The 14550-nt window shown below is 28.8% G+C and overlaps 2 protein-coding genes and 1 long non-coding RNA gene across 8 annotated transcripts in view; 2 read left to right on the top strand and 1 right to left on the bottom strand.

Moving 5' to 3' along the window:
* The window catches only part of LOC127067844 (uncharacterized), a 2079-nt gene extending 1016 nt beyond the window's left edge, over nucleotides 1-1063 (top strand). Inside the window, exon 2 of the long non-coding RNA XR_007782762.1 lies at nucleotides 28-1063. This is a non-coding gene — a long non-coding RNA (uncharacterized LOC127067844). The remainder of the gene's footprint in view (nucleotides 1-27) is intronic.
* LOC127067842 (uncharacterized) overlaps nucleotides 1-4759 on the top strand; it is a 22656-nt gene extending 17897 nt beyond the window's left edge. For all 6 annotated transcript variants that reach the window (XM_051003223.1, XM_051003221.1, XM_051003222.1 and 3 more), the window contains 4 exons: nucleotides 1665-1805; nucleotides 2942-3126; nucleotides 3564-3790; nucleotides 3943-4759. In XM_051003223.1, coding sequence (XP_050859180.1) covers nucleotides 1665-1805; nucleotides 2942-3126; nucleotides 3564-3790; nucleotides 3943-4066 — 677 coding nt within the window. In that variant the 3' untranslated portion in view covers nucleotides 4067-4759. The remainder of the gene's footprint in view (nucleotides 1-1664; nucleotides 1806-2941; nucleotides 3127-3563; nucleotides 3791-3942) is intronic.
* On the bottom strand, nucleotides 4405-14550 carry LOC127067843 (dnaJ homolog subfamily C member 22). The gene is made up of 5 exons (XM_051003226.1): nucleotides 13861-14550; nucleotides 13581-13728; nucleotides 5403-5767; nucleotides 5185-5292; nucleotides 4405-4985 (listed from the first exon to the last, which is right to left on the bottom strand). Exons 1-5 carry the CDS (start codon nucleotides 14137-14139, stop codon nucleotides 4779-4781), a joined length of 1107 nt encoding a protein of 368 aa, XP_050859183.1. The 5' UTR covers nucleotides 14140-14550; the 3' UTR covers nucleotides 4405-4778.

Raw genomic sequence — 14550 nt, 5'->3', positions numbered from 1 at the left:
TTTTTTTAAATTAATTTCAAATTAGAGGTCTTGATTGTTTTCTTTTCTGTTTTCCGGAGTTTAACACACTTATCATAATTAATGTAATTCGTTCTGCATACGTATTTTTTCGTAGATGTATTTTCTCTTTATTTACATTTCCAATATTTACTGCAAGTTGTACTGTCTTATTTATTTTGATTTTAACAACTATAGAAGTAGTTTGTACAATGAATTGCATTTGTTTGTAATAACATCATTGAATCGTAAAGAACAAAGCAAACGATAGATTCACTGTACTTGTCTTACTTAAAACTCGTATATGTAAATATTCTGGATATATCAATAATATTGAATGATATAAATATTCTTTATGTTTGTCTTATTTAATCCTAGTATACGTAAATATTCTAGGTATCTAAATAATATCGGATGATTTATATATTACATTTTTCAAAATGAAAAACTTGATAATTTGCCTCTTTGTTCTCTAAATCTTTAATTAATATTTACTTTTATTAATACGATCTATTCTGCACGTATATATCGATGATTCTCTTAATGATTGTTTGCGAAAATTTATCGAGTTCATGAGAACTCGTTGAATTACCAAATTTTTCGTAAATTTGTCAGAGAGTTCTGTCGGTAGAATCTGTTAAACTTCAAGAGCCTACTCGCTTTGCTCGTACCTTTCGAAATTTTATAAACAGTCGGCGAAAAGTCGATTAGAAAATGCTTGGAACGCGACTTGAGGCTAATGCCAAAGTCTCGTATGTGTGTAGGCAATGCTAACCAACGTTACCGAAAATAACTGACTTTGGAGTACTCGACACTTGCGTGGTACGTGATGACGTGCACTGAAAAATCTGCCTTCGTTTCGTGCGCGTGTTACCGAGTCTACCATCGTCGTATACATATTCATATATACATATATATATATCTACATACTTATTCATTAAATCATAATACATCGTAGAAATGTTCAGGCATTTTCCACGAATTTAAAAAATATTTTTAGATCAAGGAAAAGTGATATGTTATATTAGCGGTAAAAAAGAAATGAATATAAACTTTTTACAATTTTTTTTAAGCTCTTTTTTTATAAAATTTAGTTATTAATTAAAATCGTCGAATGCATTAAGTTTACCAAAAGATTCTGCACGTTCTATTTATATATATATTTTTAAAAATATTTTTTAACCCTTGTTACTCCAATCAGCATTAATTTTCATTTCTTTTTTCGTTTTTGATATTTTTATTTGACTAATATTTATAAACATTTTTTACTTATAAGCAAGTATCTCATAAAGAATATATAGCGTCTTTTTTCGACACACACAAAAATAGAATTCACAAGATTCATTTGAAAATAGATTGGCAAACATGTTATAATATTCTTGGAATAATATAGAATAAAAAATGAAGTTTTATTTAAATATGACTGTATATTTTTCATATAAGTAGATAAAAACTTTTTGGTAAATCTAAAATAAGAGAGAAAGTAAACGAACTCGAATCTTTTTACTCTTTAGATATCTGTTTATATTTGCTCACAAAATTTAGTGCATTTTGTTTAGATTACAAACAGTTAAGCATTCCGTTTCAAAAACTGTCCATATATTCCTGTGATTCATTGCATGCAGACTAAAGTAGGCTTTTTTTTTATTTATTTCTTCATATCGTAGGTCAAACCGAGTGCTTGAACGTTCTTCTTCAAAGGTGTCCCGACATCGAGGTCGATGCGAGAAACACATTGGGATTCACGCCTCTTATGAAGGCAGCCCTTCAAGGACGAACGAAATGCGCTAAAATATTACTCTTCGCAGGTTGGTGATTCAAAATTCTTATATTCTTTAAAAAAAAAATTATATAACGTGAAACTAATAAACATTTATCTTCAAATAGAAATTAACAATTAATTTTTCATTTTAAAACGTTTTATTCAATGAAAAAAGAAAAAAAAAAAGATTTTGAACTTTCAAATCGTTACGAGATACAGTATTTTTATATATACATACGTACGTACATACATATATATATATATATGTGTATTTTATATATATGTTTAATATAATTTTATATGTAAATAAATAGTTTGCGTTTCAAGTTAAACATAAATGGACATTTTCCATCAAATAATTTCCTAAAATAGAGAATGATGAGTAAGATCGTACTTCAGGGACATGAAAAAAAGTATCTTTCCATGAAACGATTAAGAGTTTCTTTTTTATAGTACACAGTTTTCTAGCAAATTCCTTTTAATGTAGCATTCCTTCCTCTTTGATGTATGAATTTATTTATAAATTATTATTTATACTAATATTTATATGGGATGTCTGACGAATAATATTGGTTCTACTTCCAAGTCAAGATTTGAAAGTCATCCGATTTATAATCACTAATATATTTTATTTATTTTTTGTTCTACATAATGCATATTTCTTGTTCAACGCTTTATAATTGCCATATTTTAAATATTTGTGATATTATAAAACAAATAAGAAATAAAAACGCAAAGATAATAAAAATACTCCATGTTATCGTTATAGCTTCACGTAACATGAAAAATTATTACAAAAACATAATAAAATAAAATGGGAGAATTTCTGTAATTATTATATAGTTCATTTCTTGCTTATTCAAATCTATTTCAAAATAAATTTAAGTAATACTATATATTATATTTAAAAAATAGAAATTGCAAATTGCCATGAACAAATTTTATGATAATGAAGGAATAATGTAACAATAAAATGTTGGATTAGCTTGTTGAATTAAGCAAACGAAGATAAAATGAAAGTTAAAATACAAATATACGAATGTTTGACGTCAAAGACAAAAATGTTATCTTAAGAGTTCCTTTAATCGTTATCAATAATTGATTGACTCATAATTAAATTCAATATCCATTATTATAATATTTTTTTATTATTTCTTCTTCTTATTATTTTTTATATCGTAGGAGCAAACCCCACATTACGTGATCATGGAAGAGGATTAAGAGCCGAGCAATGGGCAAGATTTTGTGGGAGATACGTTTGTGCCGAAGTAATCGAGAGATTCGCAAGACATCGTTTATTAGAGAGAACAACATCGTGTCGTTGGGGTAGTGAACCAGAATTGGCAGCAAAGGTTCTTCAGGGAAAGGTACGTTGGTTCGTAAGATAAAACAGAAATGCTCGAATTTACTTGTACGCATTTATTGTTATCTACATATACATTATAATAATTAATATTAAAATTAATCGAATAAGTCCAATGTGTATCATTAAATTGATCATTATAAAAAATAGATTTTTCTTTTCGAAATATTAAAAAATCTATTTCTATACAACGATATTATAATAAAATTATTTACATTTTTATTACTAATAAGAAAACACAATGTTATCATTAATAAAAATACCTATATTAAAAAAAAAATAATTAATTTTTATTAAAAATTAAATTATTAACAATAATAATAATAGTGATAATATAGGTATTTTTATTATCATTTTATTAATAGTGCAAAATACTTAAACTTTTGTTTTGATCTTTAAGCACTCATTCTTATTAAAGAAAAACTTTCATTTGTATCACAGGTAACGCCTATTCCAACAACACCGTTACCAACCTCCTCGACGGGTTTGAAATCGAGGATTAGAAAAGTATTTCGAACGAGTTCGGGTCCCGACCGAAGTTCCTTTTCCTTGGTTTCGCAATTGACGAGTGCAGCTCTCTGCGCAAGTAGTCCTGCGTTGCCAAAGAACGGTCAAGTGCCACCAGTCGTCAAGAGTCTTCTTCGACCTCTCAGTGTACCACAGTTAAGGTACGAACTGGTAACTTGAATCGAAACAACAACGTTTTTTTGATTTTTCGTCGTATAAAAATAGAAAAAAAAAGAAAAAATATGATCAGACGCAAACGTCCTATCGTGGTCATCATTTTCCTCATTCCTTTTTTTTCTTTTTTTTTTTTTAGGATCACCCTAGTCTCGCCGCAAGATTTCATGGAGAAAACCGGCGAAAAGTGTGGCGCGAGTTTCGCGGAAAGAATCGAAAGTACCATCGTGAAGCCACCGAGAACGAAAAAGAAAAGCAAGTAGTTGATCGGTCCGCAAAATTCCATTGAAAGGAAAGAGAAAATCACATTGTGTTAACGTTGTATTATCTTTCTTAAACGCGACGACCTTGTCGAGTCGAGTAGCTCGTAGGTATGATAGCTTTTTTTACTTCAAAAATAGCTGACCGGTTTTATCGTCCACGAGCAGAGAGTTTATGGTGGTAAAATTAAAGATCAAAGATCAAAGGGAGTTCCTTCAAATTCTACGAGGATTCCCAAAGTGTTTCCACGTTTTACGATCGCCGTTTAAAATTGTGTGTGTTTCGACGTAAACGCCACGAAGCCGTGGTCAAAGCTTATAAACATTTTTCGAGCCGGTCGGAGCTTTATATTTTTAGATTATCAACGTTCTTAATCGATCGCTTCGATGCGGTCTGAGGCACTCGTTGAAAATTTTTTGTGGGATGATAAACTGGATGGAAATGCTGGAATTACGTTTTACGTCGATCACCAAAAGTGCGAAAACGAGGAGTCACATTGTCCTTGAACGTTTAAATATTTATCCTGAGAGCAACGACGCCGAGGAAAGCCGTTTGGCGAATTGCCCGAACGAGTGTTTACTCTTAATGAATGATGTTAAACTTCTTTTAAGTACGTGCGGTATGAAACTTTTGTATGGACTACTATGATGATAACACGATTGTTTAAATAAACGTCTCGTTTGACATTGAAAGCAGTTTGATCTCAAGAATTCTTCATTCCGATCTTCGATTTCGACGTTGCCTTCGATTTTTAGCCTTAGATAGTATTTCATAGGCCTGCTGTATTTCCATAAACTTTTCTTGAGCCTTTCGCCTCTCCTCTTTTGTACCCTTAATTTTATCTGGATGATTATCCCTCGAAAGAGTTCTCCATCTAGTCGTAATTTCGCTTTGCGAAGCCGTTTGAGATAGACCAAGGACCTGCGATGAGAAAAAAACGATGTATATTTTTTCGTAGTATCAAAAATATTACACAGAATGTTTTTTAATATAAAAATAATCTTTTCAACAGAAATGATTTTAAGTTTTCAAATTAGCAAAAAGAAATCTTATAATTATTATTTTCTTTGGAATGTTCTAGAGCATATATTGATTTTGTATATCGTATAAAAAATTATACCTTATAAGCGTTTATTTCACCTCGTGGATCAGATAGATCCACGATTTGAGCCCACGTTGCCCAAAATCCTTGATGAACCGCTTGATTCCAAGTTGCTTTCAAACTCGCCTAGGAATATGAAATAAAAAAGAAAAAATGTTATATTATATAAACATATATTTAGGCATATATGTTTACAATACTTTTTTCTATCGTTAAAGAATACGTTAGAGACAAACCTTAAGATCAAGCCAAATAGGTGAAGTAAAGAAGTGTCCAATCGCATCCGACAATTTAATTTCTTCATTTTCGCTGTCCGTGATTACAGCGTTGAAGTATAAGTAACTACCTATTAATGAAAAGTATAAACTAATAGCTAAGAATAGAACTAGCATTCTTTTGATCCATCTTTGCTTCTTTTTTGGTTTTAAATTCCATCGTTTGCTGAATGTGTCGAATGCTAAATTCGATGCAAGTACCATGAGAAATACCCAAAGGGTGTCATCGCCGATGTAATATAAAATTGGATAAACGAGATAAGCTGCAACAAGTGCTGCCCATATGGTACCCTCTTCTCTACCAATGTTTCCAACTGTCCAAACTCCTGTTAAATAATAAAACATTTATTTTAGATTAATTCTGATTTTTATAAATTTTTGTCAAACGAAGATCTCCAATCTATAGAGAGTCACTTAAATCTTTATTTGTAACGATAGAAAAAATATTTTGTACGCAATTTGAACGATATCAAACTATGAATACGCTGTAAAAAATATTTTCCTGCCATAGTCGCTAATTTTTCTTTTTCCCCATATAAGTAGATATTTTTTTCTTTGTATATCGTAGCTGACATATTCAGGCATGTACAATGACATGTCTCTGATGTGATTTTTAATCCCAAAATTCAAATTAAATATTAAAAATTATTTCCAAGATTAATTATTTCCGTTACGTCAGGACATGTCATTACACATATATGAAAGCTTTTTAATATTAGCTACGATATGTTAGGAAAAAATATACACTTAGTTGTATACAAACAAAAACGTCAGCGACCTTGAAAAATGACTTATCACAAGAATATATATATTTTTATTTCATTTTTTATTCGTCATTTGATATCATTCCAATTACATATAAAATATTTTTTGTATCGTAACAACTGAATATGATTTACTTTTTAGGTGATTATCTTTAGAAGGGATATTCCGTATATCTATGGATTATATTGTAGAGTTATCTGTTCAAAGAAACCCGATACTAGCAAGTGCAAATACACGTGCAGCTTCGCGTTACTAAAGAAATAATAAGCAATAAGAGAAGAAATGCGATCGGTTGATCATTCTATCGGCAATTCCTCATTTTAGCCTCTGTTCTCGTTTATTTGTCTCCGGAGCCGTTACCCATATCTTTAATTATTCTTGATATTAACTCCTAGAATCACCTATCCACTAGCAACATTTAGCATTTCTTATAAGCAGGAAAAAGGAGAAAAGAAGCTTTTTGAGATTTAATATATTGACTAAAAGACTTTAAAGAAGTGATTGAAATTTACCTTATAATATTATATAATATATATTATAAGAAAAAGAGTAGAAAATAATCTTCGCCAAGAGATTACTGCAAGGATCGGTGTAATGTGCTGGTTTTTAAATAGGGTCACTGATCAAGAAGTTTGACAGAACCATCAATAGCAAACAAGTTCATGCGGAATTAATTCGAAAAAGTAATGATGAATCTTGTTACGAATATATATACAGAATGATAAAAATAAGCAGTCACGTGAACATCATGGTAGAATTAAAAATTCAATGTATTACAAATTCAATATATTATAAAAAGTATTCAAGATGATATAGTGAATAAAGATGTTATACGGTGCACAGAACATCAAAAAATTGCGGAACAGATTAATGCAACAAAGAGCAGTATGAGGAACCAAGATCACAGCAATCATAATGTGAATAACAAGACACTGAGAAATTAGGCTGAGAGATCGACGAAAGAATTAGAAAAGATGATGTCACGTGTACGGGAGAAAAAGTTTGGAAATAGATGGTGTTACAATTATTGCAGTAATGGTGCGGTTAAATAAATTAAGAAAAGAAAGGCATGAAATATTGACGATGGGGTGAATTCGGCCATGTGGCTTCGAATTGTGCAAAGAAAAGCAAGACGAATCGAACGAACGAGCGTAATATGGTATGTAAATCGTACAATCGTATTTATAAGTCTGTTGTAACAATTATAACAATTGGAAACATGTTCATTATCGCATTGTTAGCGCGAATTCAAAGAAGTCTCTGCGTATGTTCAATATCACGTTCAAGTCAGATATGGCATATTTTGCATAGACATTTTTCATCCAGACAACAAAGACAGTAAAGACCTTAAAAACTCAATTAATTTAAATAAAGGATGTCGATGTTAAATGAGATCTAATGAATAGAGATGATAGAATATTATGGGCCACATTCGTTTAAGCAGGTCGATATAAAAATGGAAATAATTAAAAACGATTTACCCATATATCGGTATGCACGACGATTTATATTGATGAAAAGACAGCAACTAAACGAATAGATTGGTAAATAGATTATGAAACTGAATTGTAAAGCCAAATATTTCGCAAGATGTAAGTCTTATTGCAGTCATAAAGAAAAGAGATGGCAGTATTCGTGTGTGCGTAGATTATCGTCAATTAAATAGAAAGAATAGAAAGAAAATTGTTAAATAGAATTAAATAGAAGTAAATAGAAAGAAAATTGTTAAAGATAGATATGTTATTCCATTGATCGACGATCGATTAGAAAATTAGGAGCTATTTTATTTTTGAAATTAAATTGCTTTTAATTTAAAAGATTGTTTCTTGCATGTGTCAATTCAAGAGAATAGTTATAGATATACAGTTTTTATCGTTCTAGACGAACATAACGAATTTTTGAAAATACTATTTGGATTATACAACTCTCCAGTTATCTTTCAAAAATATATCAATGCTGTTTAGCACGAATTGATTTCGAACGGTACGATATTAAATTAGTTGAATGACCTTGTAATACCTTGAATGTCTTGTAGTATAAAAGAAAAATGTCGATAACCTGCATAGCGTGTTAATAGTAACTAGAGAAGTTTAAAACTTAATTGTGTCAAATGTACATAGGATCTTAAAGTGTCGAATCAAATATTTGGAATATATAGAAATTGTATGCGTAAATTAATGCTTAGATTTTCTGATCGTTCCAAATGCAAGGACATGCAATACTCATACGAAAAAAGTATGATAATTTTTTCGGACAATTTTAATGAGCTTTGTACAGATGATTCTATCTAATTGTTCATGTTAATTGATTTAACTTTTATGTGATATTATTAAATTTTAGAAAAATGTTTAGTCTTATATTTTATATATTAGAAATATAAAAATCTAATATGAAACATTTAGCACAATAGTAAGCATTAAAGATTCGTAATTTAGGCATCATGGGTTTAAAGTTGAATAATTTCGTCAGCTTTTTTTTTTTATTTGATCAATTATAGCATAAATTATCGATTATTTTCTAGTTTATTATTTAATAATTAGTGAATACTTATTATTTCATAATTAGTAAATATTTATATATTATTTATTATTTTAATAGAAATTAAACCATATTTTGTGCGTGTGTGTGTGTATGTATTATATGTATGTAATATTATATATATATAACATATGTACGTATATTATGTGTGTATGTGTATATGTGTGTGTAAATGTTGAAATAATGCTAAGAATAGTATTTATAAGATACGAACGTAATCTTAGCAGTATAAGCGATATATGAACGAAAATATATGAGCGATAAAGATGAATGTTTATGCACGTGCGGAAATTAAGCGACGTCTAGGCACACTTTGTCTAAATGCATTTTGATTGAATACACTTTGTCTGAACGCAGTTCTGCGTCCTAAAAGATATATATGGATGAAAAAAGCGATAATGGACGAATGAAAAAAACGATAAACAATATAAAAATTAGGCATAAGTGTGGAGAGAACAAAATAGAGAACAGAGTATAACAGAGCAGAGTATAACAGAATAGAATAGAATAGAGAGTACAAAAGAGTAGAATAGAACAAAGTAGTTGGGTTTTATCGAATATCGAGTGTCAAACGAATGTACAGGTGAATGTAGAAGAAGTTTATATATCTCCAGAAACGGTAATGAACTTGCTTATTATTTTATTTTAATAAAAGAATTTGTTATTTTTCAAATATGAACAATAATATCTAGTTTCTTCCAAATAATTTTCTTTTTATTTCCAAATAGTAGAAATAATATTTAAAGTCAGGAAAAATTTATTTGATCCCTATTTTTATATTTTATACCTATGATAAAGAACACATATATTTTCAAAATGAAAAGAAAATAATTTTTTTAATTCTTCAAAATCCTTGAAAGATAGTAGTAAAACTGTATATTTTAAGTTGATAAGCGATTAGAAGTGTATGTTTTATTTTTATATTTCCTATACTGAAAACTATTATTTATTTAAAAAGTTTTTCCTCCTTTGATGATTAACAGGATATCATTAGAATAAACTGATCATATCTAATCTCTTATTGTTATTTCCTTTGCTAATGGTTTACGTGCGTTTTGCGATAATCTTTGCTAGATCAGACATACTATTGGTTTGTTTAATGATATATGAAGTATATAAACTATACAAAATACATATAAAGTATATAAACTTGTGATTGAAAATAAAATTTTTTATCAATTATTTTGTTGTAATAATAATATTTAATATATAATATTATATATATATATATATATATATATATATGTTAATAGAAATCAAAACATGTTTTGATTTTTATAAAAATAATATTTAATATATAATATTTTAATAAATAATATTTAATATGTATATATCTTTTTTAATAGAAATAAAATTTTTTAATATTCAATATACAACTATATATTCATTAATTATTATTTTTAATAAGATAATTATAAAATAATAATTTTCGATAAAAACTTGTTTTTTGTCAGAAATTTATATACTAGCTATTATATGTATTAATTATATTTATAATTTATATGCATTCATATCCTTAAACAAATGCGTACCGGCGATATGTCGTGTTTATAGTTCTGTTCAAGGACCAAACGAATCAGGAAATGTAAACAATATGAGGAAGACGTGAATCAGATCAGGAGCGTATTCACACTCTTCAAATATTATAAAACAATTTTCGGGTGGGAAGTCGAAGCAAATTTTAACAATAACCTGCATAATTATGTAAATTCGTTTCTGAATTCAACAATTGATTATCATTCATCAATCAACAGCTGGAACCCCATACATTTATCCCACGCATTACACGTGATTGTTTTATTTATGTCTTCTGTCTCGTATAGTTGATTGGATATTATATACGCGTAAATACATATGAACCGTTCATAAATCAAATCGATTAGCTCCACTTTTAAAATTTTTTAAATTTAAGTGTCAAAGCACTTAATAGAGTCCTCATTTCTTATATTTATATAATAAATGTTCCTAATTTCCTAATTAATTTTTAATTTTATATAAGTCATTTAATATCATTACATGATAAAATTTGTTTAGCCAACGAATAAAAAATAATTTATTTCAGAAGTCAATTTCAATAATTATAAATTTGAATCTAATATAAATATCTTTACAATGATGCAATTCAAATGCAATAGTAAGGTCTTAATGATAACGATAAATTATCTAGTAGTATCTTATTGATTCAAAGTACAGAAATAAGAGATGAATCATTTGAAATGAAATTTTTGATAAATGATCTTAGTTATTTGCCTAATGATGCAGCTTTTACCATTATCGAATCACATGCGAAAAAATTTCAAAACATTTTTTTACCAGATAATTGATAAGATATAATCAAAATCAATAAAAAGAAAGTGTCACTTAATATGATTCAAGCGATTCGTAAGAATTTTTTTCTCAACAAAACATTTTAACATTTTCATCATTAATAGAAAAGTAACAATTACAAAGATATTAGTGAATCAGCTTAAAATTTGCTGGATAAAATTAGAATATGACGACTTCAATTCAAATATAATTTTAACGAAGATTTAGAATCTAATGCCATTATTATAAGAAAATCTATAGCAGGAAGATCAATAAGTCTGAAATATATAGACCATTATAACATATTACAGGTAGAATTATGACAAGAGAAAAAATAAAAGATTTTTATTTAAACTCCTATTAAATATGATTATTATGAAAACTTAAAAACAAATTGACTTAATTCGAATATTGCTCACGAAAAAAACATTATTTATGTTGTCAAAGAATCAATCTATATAAACTAATAATAATAATTGTAATAGTAACGGAACATTTATTATTTATTTTTACGAAAAATCTTTAATAAAAAATGTATAATAATGGATTTTCTTTGAAAAACAATGATCACTAAATTTGACACTTTTATTTTTTTCAAAAAATTTTTGCCAAATCGATTAACTTCCTTAATTATGCAGAAATTGTAATATTTATAAGGATTATTCTAAGACTATTTTATCTTATTCACTTTATATGTTGTTGGATGAAAGCTACGTCTGCATTTGTAGATTCTACAAGTGAGTGGCTCATATATACAGGATGAGAATTAATATGAAAGAGAAGAGGTATAGAAAGGACGAACCCTTGAAGAATAAATTATTGCTTGGAGTCTGATGAAAGTGTACGTAAATGATTCTAAAATAACTGGGTTTAAGTTAACGGAACTGTAGAAACCCTTGGAATTTTCTCTTGGATTAAAAATAAAAAATGGACAATCAAGGTCGTAATTGAAACTTGATTATGATCATTTTCATTATACGCCAGGTCATAGCTTATTTCTCAAACATTATTTTTTACAACTTCCATTGGAATAACAATAAATTTATATATATATATATATATAAATAAATAATTGAATGACATATTTCGATATAAACATTGAAAAGTCAAAAATGGCGGACATTATAAAAAAACAACCGTGTCTTAAAATGTTTTAAAAGAAGTAATGCGTGAGAGGACTGGAGAAACATATCCACTAATTTTGAAAAAAAAAAAATAATAAAGAACAATAAAAAACAAATCACTAACAGCTAGACGCGCGATAAACATTACGTTATTTTGAATTACATTGCGTTAATTATCATTACTTGATTATAATCAATGATATATGTCTAACTGAATTTATTCGTTGTAACAATAATTATTTTAAAATTTGTAGCTTAGTTGTTAATTCAAAGAAAATGGACAAGTAAAAATTAAACGAAACTCACACGCATCATTCTTTTAATATACGATTGTGTAATGATAAAAGCATACTTATAGTCTAAATTGTTCCAAGGGTTTGAACCATAAATTTTTCTTGTCTCAAGTTTTGTCTAATTTTAATAATCAATAGTTCATTCGAGAGATAAAGATTTTTTACACGAGATCATTTTTTCCGAATCTCGAAACTTGCGTGAAAATTACTCTTAAAAATTAGAAAAAGAATTAAAAAAGAAAATAACATTTTTCAAAAGTTTGAAAGGATAATTTCGAATAAGAAAACAAATTTTTATCTTTCGAATAAGCCTTTGATCATCGAAATAAAATAAAAATTATGGTCGTGATAATTCATGGCGTAAACGCGTTGCAAACGCATAGGAACAGAATCCCCTTGTGTAGTATATTTATTTATGGTTTTTTTTTCGCTACATCAAAGAGCTATGGATTATGCTGACTTCTTTTTTTTCGCGGAATCGATTATTCAAACATACAAAGCAACAGATATTCACGTTGTGTAAGCGTATAGTGGGAGAAGGAGATTCGACTGTTTTGACGCGAACTCGAAGTAGCGCCACTGCGCCTTGATAAAGTGAAATAAAATATCTAAAAACAGAATTTACGTCATGAATTTTCATGATGGCAATTTTGTTTAATTTTGAAAATGAAGGGCTCATTTGAAAGATAAAGAGTCTTTGACACGAGATCATTATTTCAGATTTTCAAAACAGGCTTTTACTCGCGTAATAATTACTCTTGAAAATTATCTACGAATAAAATGACATTTTTTTTCAAAAATTAAAAATAATGATCTCGTGTAGAAAATCTTTATCTTTTGCATGAGCCCTTGATCACTAAAGTCATATAAAAATTATGACCATGAGAATTCATGGCGTAAACCCTTGCAAACGTGTAAAAAGAGAACCCTTTTAAGCTATCGTACGTTACTATTTAACTGACCTTGTGAATTTTTATCGTTTTAAAATCCATTTTTCATAAATATTAAGTAAACGAGTTTTAAAGTGTTGAAACGTATACTTTTAGTACGTATACGTTAGTATGTACATTACAGTACATTGGAAATACGGTTTTATGAAAAAAACATATTACCTAGAGCGATGATTGCTGGTGTCAGAATTATCAAGTGTCGGAAATTAATCCCATTTATTTCATCCTGCGGTATAGCACTGCAATAAATTTCAGCCCAGAAATAAGCAACTGCATTTCCAGCGGCGAATCGTACGGTAGAAAACGGTGGCTAAAAGAAGAATTCGAAACGTATTTCGTTTATTCGTTTTTTCATTCGTTATATTGCATACACATCAAATTACGATATCGTTATCTGTAACGAACTTAAAGCTGATTCAGCAACGGTTAATTATCGTATTACCTTGCGGCTGAGTCTAACTTTACGTTTGAACTGTTCGATAAAATTTGGATCATCATTGGCATCGGCCACGTAGGATGGAATTTTAAAAATGTCCCAGAACCATCCGAGTCCTAGATAACCACCAAAGGTGCTAATATATAAGAAGGCATGAGCGTCTCTGCCAAGATAAATATGATGAGCACCGATAAGACCACCGAAGAGCCAAAGAATGTATGCCCAAAATTTCGACTTCCGTCCATGAGTTCTTTTATCCTGAGTACTCGAGTTGTTCGTCGTCATCGTTTATCTTTCTCCTCTTCTTTTTTTCTTTCTTTTTTTCTTTTTTTCCTTATGCCTGGCTATACTCGTTTATCTTTCAAATCTTTTAATCGAACAAAGAGGAACGTTATCCACACGTTATCTTCTTCATTCTCATTCACAATTCTTTAAAAAATTTTTAAATCGAATAGCGCGATCTTCTTCGTCCTAGGATAATATTATTGTACGTCGTAGACACTTTAATTCGAATTTTTCTTATCTATAATACATCTTCTTATTATCTATGTTCCGTTATTTGTCTTATTCATAACATTCACCTACTTCCACTTATATTATTGCTACCTTATTTGTAAAGGATTCGAAGAACGAGCACACCAGTCTACCGCTTCGAACAACTACGAAACGTGTTTCCCTTCGTACTATTCGATGACA

The sequence above is a fragment of the Vespula vulgaris genome, chromosome 11 (assembly GCF_905475345.1).
Source record: "Vespula vulgaris chromosome 11, iyVesVulg1.1, whole genome shotgun sequence".
Lineage (NCBI taxonomy): Eukaryota > Metazoa > Arthropoda > Insecta > Hymenoptera > Vespidae > Vespula > Vespula vulgaris.
Note: the sequence above shows the minus strand (reverse complement) of the source record. Positions and strands in the feature narration are given on the sequence as shown.

Bases quoted from the DNA above. Each gene is read 5' to 3' on its own strand.
- LOC127067843 (XM_051003226.1), bottom strand. From the start codon at position 14,139: ATGACGACGAACAACTCGAGTACTCAGGATAAAAGAACTCATGGACGG. The intron at 13,729-13,860 runs GTAATACGATAA...TTCTTCTTTTAG, and splicing joins AAGTTAGACTCAGCCGCAAG to CCACCGTTTTCTACCGTACG. The intron at 5,293-5,402 runs GTTTGTCTCTAA...TCATATTCCTAG, and splicing joins CTATTTGGCTTGATCTTAAG to GCGAGTTTGAAAGCAACTTG.